The 24210-nt window shown below is 39.0% G+C and overlaps 1 protein-coding gene across 1 annotated transcript in view; it reads right to left on the minus strand.

The window, feature by feature from the left end:
• The window catches only part of DPY19L1 (dpy-19 like C-mannosyltransferase 1), a 32869-nt gene extending 19557 nt beyond the window's left edge, over window positions 1-13312 (minus strand). Inside the window, exons 1-9 of the mRNA XM_053409551.1 lie at window positions 13233-13312; window positions 12210-12234; window positions 11281-11368; window positions 10196-10333; window positions 9644-9764; window positions 8083-8176; window positions 4290-4347; window positions 1261-1352; window positions 56-155 (exon numbers count right to left, since the gene is read on the minus strand). Coding sequence (XP_053265526.1) covers window positions 56-155; window positions 1261-1352; window positions 4290-4347; window positions 8083-8176; window positions 9644-9764; window positions 10196-10333; window positions 11281-11368; window positions 12210-12234; window positions 13233-13236 — 720 coding nt within the window. The 5' untranslated portion in view covers window positions 13237-13312. The remainder of the gene's footprint in view (window positions 1-55; window positions 156-1260; window positions 1353-4289; window positions 4348-8082; window positions 8177-9643; window positions 9765-10195; window positions 10334-11280; window positions 11369-12209; window positions 12235-13232) is intronic.
• Between the last annotated feature and the right edge of the window lie 10898 nt (window positions 13313-24210).

Genomic DNA, 24210 nt, shown 5'->3' on the forward strand with positions numbered 1-24210 from the left:
ATAAAATAGAAATGGATAATTATAATTCGGATCACTTTTGCTGAAATTATCTTACCTGTGTTAGAAGAACAAACTGAGCAAACTGCCACGGAAGCATGAAAAAAACATTAGAAACAGATAGTGCAATCAGGCTTCTTCTATTAACATTCTGAGTCCTTGGGGAAAAAATAAAAGAGTAGTAAGTTCAGTATTAGGATTGTTCATTAATGTGAAGATCAATAGAGAATGAACTATTTCAAATTGCTTTGTATTTTCACTTACAGTAGTCGGCTAAAAATATATAATTTTAAAAACTTTGAATAAGCCTCAATGATATGAATTCTCACACTCATAATAAATGAACTGTAAAGTAGAAATTTACACGCACAAAGGATATGCAAATCAAAATGTATGTACCTACGATATTTCTCATCACCATTGTAAAACTACTGTATCAACACAGGGGAGGAAAAGCCTCAGTAACATTTTCATCTAATGTCAGGCAATATGTCTCAAGCTCACACACGATCTCAACCAGCTACCCCTTTTACCAGAGGCAGGAAGCAACTTCTGACCAAGCCACTTACTGGATTTAGGTGTAGCCAGGATCACCCTGAACCCACTATTCATCCCTAGATTGAAAGAGGAGAAAAGATAGCAGTTTCAGGAAGATCCTGTGTACACATCAACCTGGTATTTAGCCATGTCAGATAGTACCTCTTGGTGTCTTTGGATATGTAGCAAGAGAAAAATGCCTTTGCTACATTGCCACATATGGAGAAAGAAGAACCCACAATTATAAAAACCTCTGATTGAGGGGAAACTGCCATCAAACCATAAGCCCCAAGAGTGATAGCAGACTGGGAGGCAATTGCATTCCCCACCACTATCAGGTTTCCATGACTACAAACCTTTCTCTAATCAAGCCAGTGAGCAGTACTAACAACACTGATTTGTATAAAGAAAGGAAAGCAACCATGAAAAAGAGCAACCACGGTGGGATGGGCTGCAATATCACTTCAAGGCAAAGACACAGCTAAAAACAGTTGTAGTGAAGGATGAGCGTTTCCTCGGTGTATTTTCAGCTCCCTGCTTTCATACCAGTGCCATTCACTGGTCCAGTTTTAAGAAAGCGGTGCTGAAAACTTTCAATAATGAACATTTCAAACGTAATAGGAATATCATGCTCTCCACAAGATACAAGTATATAAATCAATACCTTGTTTGGGATTTTGTTTTAACTCTTCATATTTAAGAAGAAAGGAGAAAAATGGAAACTACCTGAGAATGTAGGTTAGTAATAGCATCTGAACCACAAGGAACGGATATGAAAAGCTTTCACGAAGAGGGGGAGTCCACATCACACGAGTACTCTGGAAGTAAAAACTAGGTGAATTCACTGTGTGTTCCAATATTTGTTTTCCACTTCAAAGCAATGTGTTTGCAACTGAACCTTATATATAGCAAAACTGAAATTGTGGACACTTCCACTAGCAATTAATACCTAAAAGAGTGTTGCAGTAAAGACTATAAGAGCAAAACAATGTATGCTTGAAGAATAAAAAGGTAAGAAAATTTTGCAATGCTGCTGAAAAACAACTGATTTTGTTTTAACAAAATTTTATCATCTACTCTGGTAACTTCAACCGAGAAATGCAGTGGTGCAAAGCAGTAAAAGCAAAATTGCAAAAATCTCTTACACGTTCATTATTTTACAGATTAAATGACGCAGCTCATCTTCTTTCTGGCATTCTTAGTTCCAGGTGGTATAAAAACATTAGGTGGCATTCAGTGCAAGTCCTACTCAGAGTAAGCCTATTAAAAGTAATTTATATGACTAATTTAGTGTCACTAACTGAGGGCTCTTGGAGAAGAGATGGATATACATTCAATAAATTAATTTTTGTGGGTCTACTCATGAGTAAAACACTTGTTGAATACAACCCATTAGTCATATAATAGACCAATTGATTTCAATTGGTCTACTCTTGAGTATGGCCTACTTGGATTTACTCTCCATATTTCACTCAATCACTGCCATGTTGGCTTAGTAACACTCCTAGTCAAACCATTTAAGTAATACAATTTATATACAGATAATTTTTAAAAGAATGGGATGTGAAAGATACAAGATTGAAATATCTGGAAACAAAACAAAAAAGTAGGACCAGTCATAGGAATTATTATTTTATATTAGATTTTAAAGTGGCTACATGCATATAGTTAATATGTAACATTGCCTCAAGAGGTTACGCCTCTTTTCTTTGTCCAATAACATAGGTGTCATGGGGGAAATTCTAGTAATGTTCCTGGAAAGATTAATACTTGAAGAGAAGGGGGGAGGAAATATCTTCTGGAACAATTAGCTCTTTAACGACAAAGCTTTATTTATTTCATTAATAAATATATTGTGAAAAAAAGTTTAACTGTTATGCTGTTTTAATGGACGTGCTTATTACACTTTTTAACTATGGATATTTTAATGTTTTGATGAAACAGTTTTACTATGTGTTTTAATTATGGGTAGTTATATTTTTATAATCTCTTTTATACTTGCTGTTCGCTTTTACTTGTTTTACCTTGGTTTTTCTTCTGGAAATGAAAGGCGAATTATAAAGTATTTTAATAACAACTTGGTTCAAGTGCTATCATTCAAACAGATACGAAGGCTGGAAGCAACCCAATCTTTGCTTGGGCTCCTTCCTGCTAATTTAAGTAGTGGCTTAGTATTATGTGTAAACCAAACCTACGCTTTAACGGTTATCTCCACATTTCCATAATTAAGAACAAATGTACAAAAAAAACCCAACACCCTTTTTCATTTGTTTATTACAGTGACAAAATAAATTAGCAGCTATGGTTTAACTCTCCAGTAAGCAACATCTTGGCCACATTTGCGTGTTATGCTAAACCAGAGCTCAGTGCGAAGTTCATAAGCAAGAACCAGGTACAGCAACAGCAGCAGCAGCAACAACAATTTATTTATACCCCGCCCATCTGGCTGGGTTTCCCCAGCCACTCTGGGCAGCTTCCAACAAAATATTAAAAGCCTTAGGCTCACATGCACCTCCCCTTCTCTCACAAAGTGGCAGGAATTCAAAAGCTTCTGACAGGGGTGCAGTCTCTGCGGGTCTCTGGGTGCCAAGGCATCCACAAATTTTTCAATAAGGGGGTCGGGGCTCCTCAATATTCCGCAGCCAGCTCAACACAGCCTGTTGCAGGGCTGCTGGAAGGAGCCCTGGTGTACCTTCCGAAAAGTTCAGCATGGCCTGCTATGGCCGCGACAGGCTCTGCTGGGCCGTCCCATTGCAGCAGTGGGCCTTTTGGGGGGGATGTTGGGGTTTCTCCCAGCGTGTGACATCACAGGCACACTCCATTCACCCACAATGTGGGGCGGAATCCAGGGCCTGCCTAGCTTCTGGAGTGACACAATGTGTTAACAGCAAATATAGTCAATTTCAAGAATGTCAGTGGTAGGCTATCAAGCTGGCAGAAGGAAAGGTTTCTGAACTGGTAGCTTACACCATGAAGGAGGAAAAGGAATGGAAGGTGAACACACAAATCCAAGGCTTGCTGCACTGTTCTAAACCATGGTTTAATCACATAGTTACATCAGTACCCAATCTATCCTACACAATGAATCAAATATACTGGTAGTCACAGATTTTAGACACATTTACTTGTGAGTAAGCTCTGCCAGTTCTACTGAACTGTCAAGTAAACATGCATAGCATCATGATGCACATTACAGGAGTTTTTCATTTGCAAAGGTAAAGGTAAAGGGACCCCTGACCGTTAAGTCCAGTCACGGACAACTCTGGGGTTGCAGCACTCATCTCGTTTTACTGACCAAGGGAGCAGGCGTTTGTCCGCAGACAGCTTCCGGGTCATGTGGCCAGCATGACTAAGCCGCTTCTGGAGAACCAGAGCAGCGCACGGAAACACTGTTTACCTTCCCGCCGGAGCGGTACCTATTTATCTACTTGTACTCTGACGTGCTTTCAAACTGCTAGGTTGGCAGGAGCAGGGACTGAGCAACGGGAGCTCACCCCGTCGCAGGGATTCGAACCGCCAACCTTCTGATCGGCAAGCCCTAGGCTCTGTGGTTTAACCCACAGCGCCACCCGCGTCCCATTTCATTTGCAAGCAGCAGTGTAAATAAAGGAATAGTGACCAACAACCTAGGACACTTTCAACCGTCCAACTTCTTTTGTGCTTTAAACCAAAACATTTACTTTAAGGAATATGAACATTGTCAAATGATCTGACCTTGTATTAGACAAAAAAAATCAAAATTCTGAGTAACCTACCTCCCCATGGTTGAAAAAGTAGCATGCCACTGTAAGTAGTCCTCCAAACCTATTGCCACTGTAGTACAGGGGAAAGAAAAGGAAAATAACAAATTTTGGAGTCTTTAGAAGGAGCAACTCAATATCTTTCACTACAAAATTAAAATACTGTTTACTGTACAAACTTAGCAGAAGTTTACATCCAAATGTCAGATAAGCAAAAAGAATTACTTCTTAGCAAGAGTGCTCAAACTCTGTATGTGAAAGATCAGGAATGATCCTAAGGTTTGTGTAGTTCCTTTCCCAGGTTTAGAAAGTAAGGACTGTAAGCTTTCAGGCTACAGTAGCTGTTTCACAAACTTGGTCTTGATATTTACATCTGAACCAGGAGCAACTGTCTCATACAGAGCTAGAGAGGATGAGAATGAATACTGCCTATTATGTTAATATGGATTCTGCTTTCTGGCTTTGAGGATGTTTTAAACCAAGCATTCCATTCTGCAAGATGCAGAAAGGAAATCAAAACATTTAAGAATTTGACTACAACTTAACCATTATGTAGCTGTTAAACAGTCATCTATTCTCCTTAAGAAGATGCTAACAGTTGTAGTTATACTCGTAGTAAGACAGCTCTTTTGAGCTTTTTCTTTTTTAAAAAAAAAAAAGACTAGAGAAGACTTAGGACATGGTAAGTGCAATGCAGAGAAAGCTGACTGGTAATCTGAAACTACAATAGCTTCAAAAATAATTTCTAAAATATCCATCTAATTGCTTCTCAAACACTGCCACCTAGGGGATTAATGAAACCATGATTTAAAAGTAGTTCTAAAATACGTACCGTATTTTTCGTTCTATAGGGCGCACCGGCCCATAGGACGCACCTGTTTTTTTTGGGGGGGGGGAATGAATAAAAAAAAATTATTCCCCCCCCCAGCCGCGGCTGCCGCCCCAAGCCTTGCGCACACCTGCCCGAAGCACGGGGCGCCCTCCGGAGGGCTCTCCGTGCTTCGGGTGACAGGCTGCCGCCCCAAGCCTCGCGCGCCCGTCGGGACCTCCCGCCGGGCGCGCAAGGCTTGCAGCCTGTCGCCCGAAGCACGGAGAGCCCTCCGGAGGGCTCCCCGTGCTTCGGGTGACAGGCTGCCGCCCCAAGCCTCGCGCGCCCGTCGGGACCTCCCGCCGGGCGCGCAAGGCTTGCAGACACTCGCCCGAAGCACGGGGAGCCCTCCAGAGGGCTCCCCGTGCTTCGGGCGACAGGCTGCTGCCCCAAGCCTCGCGCGCCCGTCGGGACCTCCCGCCGGCGCGCAAGGCTTGCGGACACTTGCCGGGGCTGCAGGCTGCTGCCCGCAAGCCTTGTGAGCCCGCGGGAACTCCCGCCGGGCTTGCAAGGCTTGCGGATAGCTTCCTGAAGCCTGGAGAGGGAGAGGGGTCGGTGCGCACCGATGCCTCTCGCTCTCCAGGCTTCAGCGAAAGCCTGCATTCGCACCATAGGACGCACACACATTTCCCCTTCATTTTTGGAGGGGAAAAAGTGCGTCCTTTGGTGCGAAAAATACGGTATCTCAGTCTTAAAATTGGTAATAATTTTGAATTACAGTGCATATGTTATGTTTGCTGTTCAATCAGCATTGGCATCTGTGGTGTTTTTTGTTTGTTTGTTCTTGAAATCTTCTATATGTGATCCCAGCCAACTGGATGTCACATAGTTTATGGATGGAATGGTGACGCAACACACTTGGATCACTTTGCAATGATGTGTAAATAATGAAAAACTCAAGTAAGGGAAATGATTCCAGCCCTCTCAGTAGCAGCAAATACTTCTGCCCTTATTTGCACAAGCATACACCAAAAATTGCCAGAAGGGGAGTTTCCGTCACAGCCCACAAAAGCTTTAGTGTGAAACTTCCTCTTCTCCATTTTGGCTTAGCTTTATTTTGCATATACTAGAGAGGAAATATGGAGCAGCTCATCTCTGTAAATTATTATGTTACCAGTGTCAACAAAGCACAGAAAGATCCATAGAGGGCACAATTTACTCCTGATTTCACAGACTTTCCATTCTCTCAGAAAAATGAACAAAAAACCTTAAAGCTGCTTACATTTTTAAACGAGTGACCAAAAAAGAGTAAAAAAGCACAGAAGTGAAACTATCAACATAATACACAGCTACAGATTATTGCAGAGAAATGCACTGCCACCCATACAGCTTTTTCCTTCTGGCAGCAGCTTTTCATGTTTCATGGTAGGGAGAATATCAGGGCCTGCTGCCAGAATTGGTGGAAATGAAAAGCATTTTGGTTCCTGACCCACATCTGCTACTGTTATTCTCCATGGCCACTGGTTTCCACTGCAAATGGCTTTTATGAGAAAAGCTGCTATTCAACTGAAATTTTGAAATTTAAGCTACACTTTAAAAATTCAATCAGCGATTTATTGATGCTTTGAAACTATTTAACCACTTCAGCTACTCAAGCTTTCACATATGCTTGAAGCATCCAGTCAATTGCAATCAATCACACAAATACAAGCAAAGGGAATTGTTTAAACTGCAAACTGTTAGAAGCTAAACGTAGCTTTAGACATATACCCAGGAAATGGAAGGTGCTACTTTTTATGCACCCCTACTTTGGGAAGACGCTCACTTCTGTTACATGCCTATTGACATTTGTTCTAATTCAGCAATAAACAACGGGTTTTCCCGAGGAAAGTGGTGGGACAAAAGAAAAATCTCTTAGACCCATGCCTAGAAATCAAAGAACAAACAGAAATGAGCATGTAGTTACTGTGATATCCAACTCTGAATTGACTCATTGAAATCAATGGGAAAGTGCATTTATTTCAATGGATCTGAGTATGATATAGATGCTTATATGATTGTATGATACTACTCTAGCTTTATTCCAGTGAAATAGAGAAGTGACTTCGGAATCCTAGCATAAATGTTTAGCTGAAAAATTAAGTACTGTACTAGCTTCCCTTAAATTCAACCAAGAACTGATATTCTGTTAGTAAAAGTCCAAATTTACAAAGTAAAAAGGAAAGGAAAGAACTCAACTTTTGGTGACATGACAGCATCCTGACTCACGATTCAGAAGCAACAGTCTCTGAAGGCTACGTTCTAAGATTGTATCACCATTGTGATCCCAAGCATACCCTTGGCATGTAGAAGTGTTGCTTCTGACACAGCTTTTCAATGTAACATAAATAAGCACATTTATATCTTGTGACCAGCTTTTGGAGTTTTGCCAATGTTAATAAACTGGCACACTTCCTACAAAGGATTGAAGCTATTCAAAATCAATACTTCAGAACTATACTTAAGGTGCCGAATAGTACTCCAGTAACCTTGTGCCTTCAAATCCACACAACTTTGGACCACATCCAGCAGTATATGTATGTTAACTTGAGTTCAGATATAATGAAGTTTGCAGGGCAGGGTCAAACAGCCTAAATTAAGAATGCGATACAGACTGAACTACATTTAGAGGAAGAATAAATATTCCCTAACACTACGAAATCTGTTCTTGTTCTATTAACCTGCCATATTTCCTTTGGTATATTTTTCAAACAGCAAGCTACAAAAATTTAGTCCAGATTTCAAGAAAGTAAATTTTTTGTTTCAGTCTCGTAAAAAGGGAGATTTAAAAGAAAGGGGGGAATTGCTAGATAAGATTAGAACAAACATCTTAAAGCTCAATTACATCATTTGGCTCTTAGTGTGCAGGACTCCACATAAAATGCAGTGTGCTGTATATTTAAAAATACAAAAATCAATAGTAACTTTCAATGTATCAGCTTTTCTTCTTGTGCACCTTACCTTAGGTATGTGCCATATAGGAAGAATACTGACACCATTAATCCATTCAGAAGAAATATCATAGCCACATAAAAAGAAGCAGGATCTCCCAACCCTACAGAACAAACAAGTATTATTAAAACTATATAATGCAACAGTAAAGACAAGCTACAAGGAAAAAAGCATTTCAGAAAGCCAAATCTGTTCTCCCCACAGAAAAAGATGATCTTTGTGATGGCAGTTGGGGGAAGGAGGGACCACCTCAGCTGGAACATCAGAAGCTCTAGTATGAACATCTTCTGCAGTATGGAAGCAAAAAATATTTAGATAATTCACTGTCACATCAGCTAATAAGAATAAATTATGAACTGACTTTAATTTTTCCCTGTTTTTGTCTATCTTTGGTCATACATTAACAAGTCTTCAACTCAACATGCTGATAAAGAATATTTATGTATTTCTAAAAATGTTTATATATGACTAATTCATTTGAAAGAATAAAAGCAGTTTACAACTATACATAAAACCATAAAATAAAAACTATGCACAAAGTTAAAATCAGACATCAATTAACTGTTGTGGAAAGATATATTCCTAATTGCCTGCAAAGACCTGGCAGAAAAGAAAAGTCAGCAGGCATTTAAAAGTTGAAACAAAAGATGTCTGCTGTCATAAATTAAGCCCAGGAACTGAGACAATTTTCTCCACTGTCATTAGTTGCAAGATATATTTGTCAATATGCATGTATCTATAACTTTTTATGACTGCAGTTGTAAAACAATACAAGGATAACAAAAAGGATGCAACTGTGTAACAGTCCATAAGACTGTACATTTTGTTATTTCCATCTAGGAGATTGCAAATTTCCAGCCTGATATAAAAAGAAAACAGACTGAGATCCAGAAGCATTATTGCAAGGAATCAAATGTACAAGTGTTGTGGCTGCTAATTGGAAGTATCCAATCACCGCAAATGCAGTACTTCCTGCCATCTTAACAGCAGTTAAGACTGAGTAAGGAGCAGGAGAAAGGTCCATGAATTTACAGAAATATAGCAACCAGCTACTAATCTTTCTCCTACCCTCCTAGCTATCCTAACTTTCAGTCTGTTGCTGAGATACTGGTGCCATCCTTATTATTTTGAGATGAATGTTTATGTTTCATCAGTCATACTGATGACCGGGGTGAATTTGCCCACATACTCCCTGTTTCTTGGTGAAATAGAGAACAGCTAAGACACAATGTGTGGTTAAGGTTGAAGGTTTCCAAACTGACAGAAAAACTAAAGATGGCGTTTTCATCTAACAAGTTTACAAAACCTGAAAAAGCACACATGCCCTTCAGTATCTCTAAAAAAACCACTTGAAGATTCTTTGTAATATAGTAAATTGTTTACTGCAATTTATTTTTGTAATTTAGCAAATTATTTATTGCAAGCTAAAATCTTTCATCAGTCCACAGATGTAGCAAACACCTCAGTTTTTCTTTGCCTTCACAAAGGAGGCTTTGTAAGCCTTCCTCTGGTGTTTCATATGCCATCATACAAAACATCCAATAATGAACAAAGATCAAGCAACACTTGCCTTCACAGCTCTCAACAGGACTGAGGTCTTCTCCTCTATTCACTGTCCAACATTTCTTTGTCGGAATACCCAGCACATTCATCGTTTCTGTGTATAATCGGTACCAAAAGCCTACAACAACCTGTGCAGAAAATAGGATTTAGAATTTCAAAAGAATTTTTTGACTCAGATTATCCTGATGATTAAAAGAAGCTTATCTGTTGCTATTCAGCAATATCTGTCTAGTTTTAGATGTTTTTTCTTCCAGGATACTACATTTGACCTCTTACAACACTGTTTATGAGATGAAAGCTCAAACTACAGAGCCAATAATCTTGTACCACAAAGCATACTCATACAGCCTTCTCCAGGTTTTATGTTAAGGGTTGAACCAGCTGTTGCACTGGATACGCCTCTGGCACTAAAATAACCACAGTGTATTTATCTCCCTCCTACAACTGGCAAGGAGTTTTGTAGAGTTTTACCTACGCCTTGACATCAAAATGTGAGCTCCAGGATTTATGCATACAACCACATAATGGAATTAAAGCCAAAATGTAAGAAGTGCCTTACCTCTGGATAGACATTAAATCGTTTCAATGTGTTGATTACAAGAGGATACTCAGTTAGCTTGTCATTCATAATCGTCCAGACTCCATTCAGAAAGGATGGTGCCTCAGTGATGGTCTTGAAATAAGAATAATAAAGACCCTAAAGAGAATATATATATTAAGATGAAATTAATTAGCAGGAACCTTCACATTGTATTCTTCTCTTACAGCAACAGAAGTCAATAAATTACAGCTATTAATTTAAGTACCAATGAATCTACTTAACCTTTTTAAAACCACACCTAGGATGTGCCCTATTCTTGAAGGATGGGCACTGCTTGTTAATACAACAGTGATTCGTACTGTATGTTTTCTTAAAAACTTGTAAGATGCTTTAAGACTATTTTTGCAGTTAGTGACTGACAAACAAACAAACAAACAAACAAACAAATAAGGTTCATTGAAACACAGCAGCTTCAAAAAATGCAGTTTGAAGTTGACTTATTTCAATATTCGTAGCTAAAAACTGCAATTCAAAGTTGGCTTATTTAAAAAAAGAACATAGATAGAATTTACTAAAGTTTGTTGGGACAGTGAAGTGAAAAGCTGCAGTTAAAAACACAGAAGCGGAAGCTTCCAATCTTCTCACAGACATGCTAGAGAACAGGGTGGGAGTGGGGAGTGAACGAACCTAAAGGGAGGCTACACTCATTGCTGCCACAGTTTAGTGTGATGTCCAAACTCAGCCAAAAATAATTTGTAAGCAGTGTTTGCTTTCAAAAAGTAGAAGACCAGAAATGTTGAATAAACACGACTAAATATAAATTTAATCATTCTAGGTAATTTGAGAGAATGAAAGAACAAAAATTAAAATCTTATTTTATTAATAGCTTATCATACCAATATTTGCAATACCCATTTGATTCAGAAATCCACTTTCATGGCTGTTTCATTTTTAAAAAATAAATCACAGGCAAGAATGTATACTATTTTAAACTACTATTACAGAACTGGTAAGTATCCATGGCTGGCTGAAAAACACTAAAAACACATTTTGGGTAACAGCTTTAAAAATAGCGGTGTCACTTAAAGTACAGAAGCTCTAACCATTTCAGTTCGAAAAGCCATTTCCCTTTCCAGGGTTGAAAGATGAGAAAAGTGGCGGTCATTTTCAAAGAGAGCTGTTATATGGCACCTAAAGAAACAAAAAACAACAAAACTCAGAAATAAATCTGCAGCTTAAAGGAACTAGTATTAAATTACAACAGCCTTGTAAATGAGATCACAAAAATAAATGGTGTACTTTTTTTTGTTAGCCTACACAGAGAGGATAGCAGATGAGGAAAAGGGCAATACAGCTGTCACCCCCCAGCCCACTCTGTTTCTATGCAGGATGCAGAGGAGCAGACTTCCCTAAGCAGAACCACATGGTTCCTTAAACCAGGATGACAGTTGTCAAAACAGGGCCAGATGGCTCAAAAGTCGTATTTTACAATACAACTTTTTAGTTCCTGAAATTTATTCTGATTGTGCAGATAAAATATCACAGATTGAATTCTACAATGTGTGAATTGCTAGTGTGTGAAGGCAAACAAGTTCCAAGGATCCCCAGGCATGTACCTCCAGATGATGGAGACATCAGGTGCCGTCCGGGTGCCCAGATATCAGCCCATAAGTGGCCAGTAGCCAGGTGCAAAATGCGCCTGGCGAATTTCAAACTCTGGATCCACCCCATGGTAGTTCATCAGGAAAGGGCCTAGCTTTCTGGACCTGGGAAATAAACCATCCCCTAAAGAGAAAAATATAGCAGGGGAAGGTGCATGCATGAAGATGTGTGGGTAGACAAAAAAGGTTGGGTAAAAAGGAATGAGAGATTGAAGCTCTGATTGCTTGTCCATATAAAAGGAGAGAGACAGGAAAACTCAAATATAGGAACTATTGCCTAAGGCATTAATAATATAACAAGATCACAATTTTAGGTGGACCTTGATGAGACACACATGCCTGCTGAGACCTTGTAACAGAGATAAACTTACCAGTGAAGAATTCCAGCAACGGCGGCTGTTTAAAACAAATAATCAAAAAGGTAAGTTACTTCAACCTCCTGTTTTAAAAATCTTTTAAAAGTTACACCTAGTTCTTAGGAACAGCAATAGGGACCCAGAATATTACTCTTTCTTATTTTTAATGTATTTTAGATATATAACTGTACAAATGAGAGCATGACCCAGACCAACAAAGACTGAAGTCAAACTATTTGAATACTGGCTCCTCAGAAGGTAGAATCATGATACTATGTCCAGAGAGCAATTTCATTACACTAGAAGCACAGAGACATGCACACTTAAACTCTCAGTGTAACCTCTGCTACGTAGTATGAAGAAATCAGAAAACAGTAGAGATTGTATCACCAGTACATGAAGTCTATGGCGAATTGTGCACATGCATCTTACTTTAAAATTAGGGCCCTTGTCATTAGAATTGTGAAAACCTCAAGTATTTGGTCACTAGATGTCTGAAAATGTGAAGTTAAATGAACTTAAGTTTCATCTACAGTACTCAAACAGTGACAATATCATACTTAATGAACCGAAGTAATCTAGTAACATTGGCCTCTATCCAATTGTGTCCCTCCACTGCCAGAACCCTCCTCAATCCAGCGAAGTTTCCATTATCAAAAGGTAGGTTTGTGTGCGATTTTCAGTGACCCTCACTTCCTAATGCTGCCTCCTGTACTCTCCCAAGATCTACTCCAGAGGGTTGGGGACCCTTTAGAAAAGCATGCTAGGTGACTGCAGAAAAAAATCATTTTCTCTACACTAGCTCACAGCAACCTCTACTGGATCAAAAGGCCTGCCAACACCAGAGGCACACAACTGGATACAACCCTCTGTCTTTATTAGAATCAAAAGCATACCAACAGCTGAGACTTAGCTTGCAATCCTGTATACACTTACCTAGAAGTAACTCCAACTGAACTCTGTAAGAGTTACTTCTGAGTAGAAATGGAGGACTGCATTGTTAAAAAACTACAATTGTAAACATATATTTCTTCCTACCCATTATAAGGGTAATCCATATCTTGCTATCTGCTCTTGCGATGAAGATTCCTGTTTCATTCAGATAAGCTGTGTTAAAAAACAAAATAATTTCATTAGACTTTCTAATTGCACAAAGTTATTTCTTTAAAAGTTGTATTTCAACTTACAGCAGTTCACAAATTTGCTCTGGGCAAAAAGAGATTACTTTTACAAAGTTCTTTCATGTGCACTTCATGTGCACTTTTTTTTTTATTTGAATCTAGGGCTTTACACCACTACCACCAACAATAGCAAGTATCAATACTGAGTTACAGCATGTATAGTCCAAATGAACCTGAATAACATTTTGTTTAGTTTCTGCATGATTATTAATACTTGGACTAAATGCAGATCTAAGTTCCCAATTCAAACAAATGCAGATCATTGCTTTGAATTCATGCTATTGGTTAAATTAAAAGCCTTAAAAGTTATTTAGGTAATAAGCTTATTGCATGTGAAGACCAATCCTATGCATGTTTCCTCCTAAGCAAGTCCCAGTGAGGTTAGTGGGGTATACTCCTTAGAAAACACATGGGATTGCAGTCTTATGCACCATATTATATAGCATGTTGCCTGAGGAAAGGACAAGTATGCACAGTCCTTAAACAATTCTGTAGTAATCCAGCAAAAGATACTATGTTACCTAAGGAGATAAAAATCACATTCTGCACTGTTAAGGAAAGCTGACAAACCCCGCCATGTTTTTCTTACATCACAATTTAGGAGACAGCTTGATAGAACACAATCTACAGAGAAAAAGGTACGGCTCTTATGATTTCAGCACTTTTAAAAATCACAGGAACATGGAAAATAAAAGCCTAACTTACCCCCCCCAAAAGAAACCTCACAACCCTTTGCTTAAGATCTATAAATGTAAACCCAGTACCACTGAAATTGATCACAAGGATTTTCATTAGGTTGCCAACCTTCCAAGTATCAGAGAAGCAAACTGAAGAAATGAAAGAGCCATAGAGGTTTTATTGGGTGTCTTGATTTAAAGGAACAATTTATCGTCCCAGCGAAAGGGTGATTTAGAGAGCAGCATCCCTAGTTGAAGTCAGGGTGATGTCCTCTGCCTTCTCACTCATAAATTCTCGTCCCATCAGTATCTAAGCCCTTCCCATATATCGCGGGTAGGGCTTGAATGGGAATGGAGAGGATGCAACCTGTTGCTCAATTCTTGGAAGGGGTGAAAATGGGAAGGGCTTAGATACTGATGGGACGAGATACTGATGGCCCCCTTTGGATGAGAAGTCACTTCACTTGTCCTTTTGGATGTTTTTAATTGTAGATTGGTCTTTATTGCATTTTGCGTGCTGTGAGCCACCTTGTTGCAGGTTGATGAAAGAGCGGGTTATTTTATATATATATAAACACACGCACCTATATATATATGTTTATATATACAACTTAAGCGGCAGAAAAAGATTTTTTTGAAGAAATCGGAAGCTTCGGGGTCAGAATTTCATACAAAATCTGACTTTCGGCAATTCACTCAAAAATGGTGCCAGACGGTTGCAAATGATCCTCTGAAAGGTTTGGGAATGGAAATAGAAGAAATCAGCCCTCGACCACTTAACCGGCAGAAAAAGATTTTTTTGAAAAAAACCTAAGCCCCAGGGTCACAATTTCACAAGAAGTCTGACTTTCGGCTATTCACTCAAAAATGGTGCCAAAAGGTTCAAAATGATCCCCTGAAAGGTTTGGCGGTTTAAGCAGAAGGCTTTTAATCACAGGAAAAGAAATCAGCCCTCAACAACTTAAATGGCAGAAAAAGATTTTTTTGAAAAAATCCTAAGCCCCGGGGTCACAATTTCATAAATAATCTGAATTTCGGCAATTCACTCAAAAATGGTGCCAAAAGCTTCCAAATTCTCCCCTGAAAGGTTTGGCGGTTGAAACAGAAGGCTTTTTATCATAGGACACGAAATCAGCCCTCGACAACTTAACCGGCGGAAAAAGATTTTTTTGAAAAAATTCCTAAGGCCCGGGGTCACAATTTCATAAAAAGTCTGACTTTCGGCAATTCACTCAAAAATGGTGCCAGACAGTTGCAAATGATCCTCTGAAAGGTTTGGGAATGGAAATAGAATAAATCAGCCCTCGACAACTTAACCAGCAGAAAAAGATTTTTTTGAAAAAATCCTAAGCCCCGGGGTCACAATTTCATAAAAAATCTGACTTTCGGCAATTCACTCAAAAATGGTGCCCGACGGTTGCAAATGATCCTCTGAAAGGTTTGGAAATGGAAATAGAAGAAATCAGCCCTCGACCACTTAACCGGCAGAAAAAGATTTTTTTGAAAAAATCCGAAGCCCTGGGGTCACAATTTCATAAAAAATCTGACTTTCGGCAATTCACTCAAAAATTGTGCCAAAAGGTTCCAAATTCTCCCCTGAAAGGTTTAGCGGTTGAAACAGAAGGCTTTTTATCACAGGAAAAGAAATCAGCCCTCGACAACTTAACCAGCAGAGAAGGATTTTTTTGAAAAAATTCCTAAGCCCCGGGGTCACAATTTCATAAAAAATCTGAATTTCGGAAATTCACTCAAATATGGTGCCAGACGGTTGCAAATCATCCTCTGAAAGGTTTGGGAATGGAAATAGAAGAAATCAGCCCTCGACAACTTAACCCGCAGAAAAAGATTTTTTTGAAAAAATCCGAAGCCCCGGGGTCACAATTTCATAAAAAATCTAACTTTTGGCAATTCACTCAAAAATCGTGCCAAACGGTTCCAAATGATCCCCTGAAAGGTTTGGCGGTTGAAACAGAAGGCTTTTTATCACAGGAAAAGAAATCAGCCCTCAACAACTTAACTGGCAGAAAAAGATTTTTTTGAAAAAATCCTAAGCCCCGGGATCACAATTTCATAAAAAATCTGACTTTCGGCAATTCACTCAAAAATGGTGCCAAACGGTTGCAAATGCTCCCCTGAAAGGTTTGGCGGTAAAAACAGAATGCTTTTTATCAAGTCAAAAGAAATCAGCCCTCGACAACTTAACCGGCAGAAAAAGATTTTTTTGAAAAAATTCCTACGCCCCGGGGTCACAATTTCATAAAAAATCTGACTTTTGGCAATTCACTCAAAAATGGTGCTAGACAGTTGCGAATGATCCTCTGAAAGGTTTGGGAATGGAAATAGAATAAATCAGCCCTCGACAACTTAACCAGCAGAAAAAGATTTTTTTGAAAAAATCCTAAGCCCCGGGGTCACAATTTCATAAAAAATCTGTCTTTCGGCAATTCACTCAAAAATGGTGCCCGATGGTCGCAAATGATCCTCTGAAAGGTTTGGAAATGGAAATAGAAGAAATCAGCCCTCGACCACTTAACCGGCAGAAAAAGATTTTTTTGAAAAAATCCGAAGCCCCGGGGTCACAATTTCATAAAAAATCTGACTTTCGGCAATTCACTCAAAAATGGTGCCAGACAGTTGCAAATGATCCTCTGAAAGGTTTGGCGGTTGAAACAGAAGGCTTTTTATCACAGGAAAAGAAATCAGCCCTCAACAACTTAACCGGCAGAAAAAGATCTTTTTGAAAAAATCCGAAGCCCTGGGGTCACAATTTCATAAAAAATCTGACTTTCGGCAATTCACTCAAAAATGGTGCCAAAAGGTTCCAAATTCTCCCTTGAAAGGTTTGGCGGTTGAAACAGAAGGCTTTTTATCACAGGAACAGAAATCAGCCCTCGACAACTTAACCGGCAGAAAAAGATTTTTTTGAAAAAATCCTAAACCCCGGGGTCACAATTTCATAAAAAATCTGACTTTCGGCAATTCACTCAAAAATGGTGCCAAATAGTTGCAAATGATCCTCTGAAAGGTTTGGGAATGGAAATAGAAGAAATCAGCCCTCGACAACTTAACCGGCAGAAAAAGATTTTTTTGAAAAAATCCTAAGCCCCGGGGTCACAATTTCACAAAAAATCTGACTTTTGGCAATTCACTGAAAAATTGTGCCAAAAGTTTCCAAATGCTCCCCTGAAAGGTTTGGCGGTCGAAACAGATGGCTTTTTAACACAGGACACGAAATCAGCCCTCGACAACTTAACCGGCAGAAAAAGATTTTTTTGAAAAAATCCTAAGCCCCAGGGTCACAATTTCATAAAAAATCTGACTTTCGGCAATTCACTCAAAAATGGTGCCAAACGGTTGCAAATGATCCTCTGAAAGGTTTGGGAATGGAAATAGAAGAAATCAGCCCTCGACAACTTAACTGGCAGAAAAAGATTTTTTTGAAAAAATCCTAAGCCCCGGGGTCACAATATCATATAAAATCTGACTTTTGGCAATTCACTCAAAAATTGTTCCAAAAGGTTCCAAATCCTCCCCTGAAAGGTTTGGCGGTTGAAACAGAAGGCTTTTTATCACAGGAAAAGAAATCAACCCTAGAAAACTTAACCGGCAGAAAAAGATTTTTTGAAAAAATGCTAAGCCCCGGGGTCATAATTTCATAAAAAATCTGACTTTCGGCAATTCACTCAAAAATGGTGCCAAACGGTTGCAAATGATCCTCTGAAAGGTTTGGGAATGGAAATGAAAGACATCAGCCCTCGACAACTTAACTGGCAGAAAAAGATTTTTTTGAAACAATCATAAGCCCCGGCATCACAATTTCACAAAAAATCTGACTTTTGGCAATTCACTCAAAAATTGTGCCAAAAGGTTCCAAATTCTCCCCTAAAAGAATTGGCGGTTGAAACAGAAGGCTTTTTATCACAGGACACGAAATCAGCCCTCAACAAGTTAACCCGCAGAAAAAGATTTTTTTGAAAAAATCCTAAGCCCCGGGGTCACAATTTCATAAAAAATCTGACTTTCGGCAATTCACTCAAAAATGGTTCCAAACGGTTCCAAAATCTCCCCTGAAAGGTTTGGCGGTTGAAACAGAAGGCTTTTTATCACAGGAAAAGAAATCAGCCCTCAACAACTTAACCGGCAGAAAAAGATTTTTTTGAAAAAATCCTAAGCCCCGGGGTCACAATTTCATAAAAAATCTGACTTTCGGCAATTAACTCAAAAATGGTGCCAAATGGTTGCAAATGATCCTCTGAAAGGTTTGGGAATGGAAATAAAAGAAATCAGCCCTCGACAACTTAACCGGCAGAAAAAGATTTTTTTGAAAAAATTCATAAGCCCCGGGGTCACAATTTTATAAGAAATCTGACCTTCGGCAATTCACTCAAAATTGGTGCCAAACGGTTCCAAATGATCCCCTGAAAGGTTTGGCGGTCGAAACAGAAGGCTTTTATCACAGGAAAAGAAATCAGCCCTCAAAAACTTAACCGACAGAAAGAGATTTTTTTGAAAAAATCCTAAGCCCCGGGTTCACAATTTTATAAAAAATCTGACTTCTGGCAATTCACTAAAAAATGGTGCCAAAAGGTTCCAAATTCTCCCCTGAAAGGTTTGGCGGTTGAAACAGAAGGCTTTTTATCACAGGACACGAAATCAGCCCTCAACAACTTAACTGGCAGAAAAAGATTTTTTTGAAAAAATCCTAGGCCCCGGGGTCACAATTTCATAAAAAATCTGACTTTCGGCAATTCACTCAAAAATGGTGCCAGACAGTTGCAAATGATCCTCTGAAAGGTTTGGGAATGGAAATAGAAGAAATCAGCCCTCGACAACTTAACCAGCAGAAAAAGATTTTTTTGAAAAAATCCTAAGCCCCGGGGTCACAATTTCATAAAAAATCTGACTTTCGGCAATTCACTCAAAAATGGTGCCTGACGGTTGCAAGTGATCCTCTGAAAGGTTTGGAAATGGAAATAGAAGAAATCAGCCCTCGACCACTTAACCGGCAGAAAAAGATTTTTTTGAAAAAATCCGAAGCCCCGGGGTCAAAATTTCATAAAAAATCTGACTTTCGGCAATTCACTCAAAAATGGTGCCAGACAGTTGCAAATGATCCTCTGAAAGGTTTGGCGGTTGAAACAGAAGGCTTTTTATCACAGGAAAAGAAATCAACCCTCAACAACTTAACCGGCAGAAAAAGATTTTTTTGAAAAAATCCTAAGCCCCGGGGCCACAATTTCATAAAAAATCTGACTTTCACCAATTCACTCAAAAATGGTGCCAGACGGTTGCAAATGATCCTCTGAAAGATTTGGGAATGGAAATAGAAGAAATCAGCCCTCGACAACTTAATCGGCAGAAAAAGATTTTTTTGAAAAAATCCTAAGCCCCGGGGTCACAATTTCATAAAAAATATAACTTTCGGCAATTCACTCAAAAATTGTGCCAAAAGGTTCCAAATGATCCCCTGAAAGGTTTGGCGGTTGAAACAGAAGGCTTTTTATCACAGGACACGAAATCAGCCCTCAACAACTTAACCGGCAGAAAAAGATTTTTTTGAAAAAATCCCTAAGCCCCGGAGTCACAATTTCATAAAAAATCTGAATTTCGGCAATTCACTCAAAAATGGTGCCAAACGGTTCCAAATTCTCCCCTGAAAGGTTTGGCGGTTGAAACAGAAGGCTTTTTATCACAGGAAAAGAAATCAGCCCTCGACAACTTAACCGGCAGAAAAAGATTTTTTTGAAAAAATCCTAAGCCCCGGGGTCACAATTTCATAAAAAATCTGTCTTTCGGCAATTCACTCAAAAATGGTGCCAAACGGTTGCAAATGATCCTTTGAAAAGTTTGGGAATGGAAATAGAAGAAATCAGTCCTCGACAACTTAACCGGCAGAAAAAGATTTTTTTGAAAAAATCCTAAGCCCCGGAGTCACAATTTTATAAAAAATCTGACGTTCGGCAATTCACTCAAAAATGGTGCCAAACGGTTCCAAATTCTCCCCTGAAAGGTTTGGCGGTTGAAACAGAAGGCTTTTTATCACAGGAAAAGAAATCAGCCCTCGACAACTTAACCAGCAGAAAAAGATTTTTTTGAAAAAATTCCTAAGCCCCGGGGTCACAATTTCATAAAAAATCTGAATTTCGGAAATTCACTCAAATATGGTGCCAGACGGTTGCAAATGATCCTCTGAAAGATTTGGGAATGGAAATAGAAGAAATCAGCCCTCGACAACTTAACCCGCAGAAAAAGATTTTTTTGAAAAAATCCTAAGCCCCGGGGTCACAATTTCATAAAAAATATAACTTTCGGCAATTCACTCAAAAATTGTGCCAAAAGGTTCCAAATGATCCCCTGAAAGGTTTGGCGGTTGAAACAGAAGGCTTTTTATCACAGGACATGAAATCAGCCCTCGACAACTTAACCGGCAGAAAAAGATTTTTTTGAAAAAATCCTAAGCCCCGGGGTCACAATTTCATAAAAAATCTGTCTTTCGGCAATTCACTCAAATATGGTGCCAGACGGTTGCAAATCATCCTCTGAAAGGTTTGGGAATGGAAATAGAAGAAATCAGCCCTCGACAACTTAACCGGCAGAAAAAGATTTTTTGGAAAAAATCCTAAGCCCCGGGGTCACAATTTTATAAAAAATCTGACGTTCGGCAATTCACTCAAAAATGGTGCCAAACGGTTCCAAATTCTCCCCTGAAAGGTTTGGCGGTTGAAACAGAAGGCTTTTTATCACAGGAAAAGAAATCAGCCCTCGACAACTTAACCAGCAGAAAAAGATTTTTTTGAAAAAATTCCTAAGCCCCGGGGTCACAATTTCATAAAAAATCTGAATTTCGGAAATTCACTCAAATATGGTGCCAGACGGTTGCAAATCATCCTCTGAAAGGTTTGGGAATGGAAATAGAAGAAATCAGCCCTCGACAACTTAACCCGCAGAAAAAGATTTTTTTGAAAAAAATCCTAAGCCCCGGGGTCACAATTTCATAAAAAATCTAACTTTCGGCAATTCACTCAAAAAATCGTGCCAAACGGTTCCAAATGATCCCCTGAAAGGTTTGGCGGTCGAAACAGAATGCTTTTTATCAAGTCAAAAGAAATCAGCCCTCGACAACTTAACCGGCAGAAAAAGATTTTTTTGAAAAAATCCTAAGCCCCGGGGTCACAATTTCATAAAAAATCTGACTTTTGGCAATTCACTCAAAAATGGTGCCAAAAGGTTCCAAATTCTCCCCTAAAAGGTTTGGCGGTTGAAACAGAAGGCTTTTTATCACAGGAAAAGAAATCAGTCCTCGACACCTTAACTGGCAGAAAAAGATTTTTTTGAAAAAATCCTAAGCCCCGGGGTCACAATTTCATAAATAATCTAACTTTCGGCAATTCACTCAAAAATGGTGCCAAAAGGTTCAAAATGATCCCCTGAAAGGTTTGGCGGTTTAAGCAGAAGGCTTTTAATCACAGGAAAAGAAATCAGCCCTCAAGAACTTAAACGGCAGAAAAATATTTTTCTGAAAATATCCTAAGCCCCGGGGTCACAATTTTATAAAAAATCTAACTTTCGGCAATTCACTCAAAAATTGTGCGAAAAGGTTCCAAATGCTCCCGTGAAAGGTTTGGCGGTCGAACCAGATGACTTTTTATCACAGGACACGAAATCAGCCCTCAACAACTTAACCGGCAGAAAAAGATTTTTTTGAAAAAATCCTAAGCCCCGGGGTCACAATTTCATAAAAAGTCTGACTTTCGACAATTCACTCAAAAATGGTGCCAGACGGTTGCAAATGATCCTCTAAAAGGTTTGGGAATGGAAATAGAAGAAATCAGCCTCGACAACTTAACCGGCAGAAAAAGATTTTTTTGAAAAAATCCTAAGCCCCGGGGTCACAATTTTATAAAAAATCTGACTTTCGGCAATTCACTCAAAAATGGTGCCAAACGGTTCCAAATCGTCCCCTGAAAGGTTTGGCGGTTGAAACAGAAGGCTTTTATCACAGGAAAAGAAATCAGCCCTCAAAAACTTAACCGGCAGAAAGAGATTTTTTTGAAAAAAATCCTAAGCCCCGGGGTCACAATTTCATAAAAAATCTGACTTTTGGCAATTCACTCAAAAATTGTGCCAAAAGGTTCCAAATTCTCCCCTGAAAGGTTTGGCGGTTGAAACAGAAGGCTTTTTATCACAGAAAAAGAAATCAACCCTCAAAAACTTAACCGGCAGAAAAAGATTTTTTTGAAAAAATCCGAAGCCCCGGGGTCACAGTTTCATAAAAAATCTGAATTTTGGCAATTCACTCAAAAATGGTGCCAAAAGGTTCCAAATTCTCCCCTGAAAGGTTTGGCAGTTGAAACAGAAGGCTTTTTATCATAGGACACGAAATCAGTCCTCGAGAACTTAACCGGCAGAAAAAGATTTTTTTGAAAAAATTTATGAGGCCAGGGGTCACAATTTCATAAAAAGTCTGACTTTCGTCAATTCACTCAAAAATGGTGCCAGACAGTTGCAAATGATCCTCTGAAAGGTTTGGGAATGGAAATAGAATAAATCAGCCCTCGACAACTTAACCGGCAGAAAAAGATTTTTTTGAAAAAATTCCTAAGCCCCGGGGTCACAATTTCATAAGAAATCTGACTTTCGGCAATTCACTCAAAATTGGTGCCAAACGGTTCCAAATTCTCCCCTGAAAGGTTTGGCGGTCGAAACAGAAGGCTTTTATCACAGGAAAAGAAATCAGCCCTCAAAAACTTAACCGGCAGAAAGAGATTTTTTTGAAAAAATCCTAAGCCCCGGGTTCACAATTTTATAAAAAATCTGACTTTCGGCAATTCACTCAAAAATGGAGCCAAAAGGTTCCAAATGCTCCCCTGAAAGGTTTGGCGGTCGAAACAGATGGCTTTTTATCACAGGACACGAAATCAGCCCTCGACTACTTAACTGGCAGAAAAAGATTTTTTTGAAAAAATCCTAAGCCCCGGGGTCACAATTAAATAAAAAATCTGACTTTTGGCAATTCACTCAAAAATGGTGCCTATAGGTTCCAAATTCTCCCCTGAAAGGTTTGGCGGTTGAAAGAGAAGGCTTTTTATAACAGGAAAATAAATCAACCCTCAACAACTTAACCGGCAGAAAAAGATTTTTTTGAAAAAATCCTAAGCCCCGGGGTCACAATTTCATAAAAAATCTGTCTTTCGGCAATGAACTCAACAATTGTGCCAAACGGTTGCATAAGATCCTCTGAAAGGTTTGGGAATGGAAATAGAAGAAATCAGCCCTCGACAACTTAACCGGCAGAAAAAGATTTTTTTGAAAAAATCCTAAGCCCCGGGGTCACAATTTCATAAAAAATCTAACTTTCGGCAATTCACTCAAAAATGGTGCCAGACGGTTGCAAATCATCCTCTGAAAGGTTTGGCGGTTGAAACAGAAGGCTTTTTATCACAGGAAAAGAAATCAGCCCTCAACAACTTAACCAGCAGAAAAAGATTTTTTTGAAAAAATTCTTAAGCCCCGGGGTCACAATTTTATAAAAAATCTGACTTTTGGCAATTCACTCAAAAATTGTGCCAAAAGGTTCCAAATTCTCTCCTGAACGGTTTGGCGGTTGAAACAGAAGGCTTTTTATCACAGGAAAAGAAATCAGCCCTCAACAACTTAACCAGCAGAAAAAGATTTTTTTGAAAAAATTCTTAAGCCCCGGGGTCACAATTTTATAAAAAATCTGACTTTTGGCAATTCACTCAAAAATTGTGCCAAAAGGTTCCAAATTCTCTCCTGAACGGTTTGGCGGTTGAAACAGAAGGCTTTTTATCACAGGAAAATAAATCAACCCTCAACAACTTAACCGGCAGAAAAAGATTTTTTTGAAAAAATCCTAAGCCCCGGGGTCACAATTTCATAAAAAATCTGTCTTTCGGCAATTCACTCAACAATTGTGCCAAACGGTTGCATAAGATCCTCTGAAAGGTTTGGGAATGGAAATAGAAGAAATCAGCCCTCGACAACTTAACCGGCAGAAAAAGATTTTTTTGAAAAAATCCTAAGCCCCGGGGTCACAATTTCATAAAAAATCTAACTTTCGGCAATTCACTCAAAAATGGTGCCAGACGGTTGCAAATCATCCTCTGAAAGGTTTGGCGGTTGAAACAGAAGGCTTTT

Source organism: Podarcis raffonei, chromosome 12 (assembly GCF_027172205.1).
Source record: "Podarcis raffonei isolate rPodRaf1 chromosome 12, rPodRaf1.pri, whole genome shotgun sequence".
NCBI classification, from domain to species: domain Eukaryota; kingdom Metazoa; phylum Chordata; class Lepidosauria; order Squamata; family Lacertidae; genus Podarcis; species Podarcis raffonei.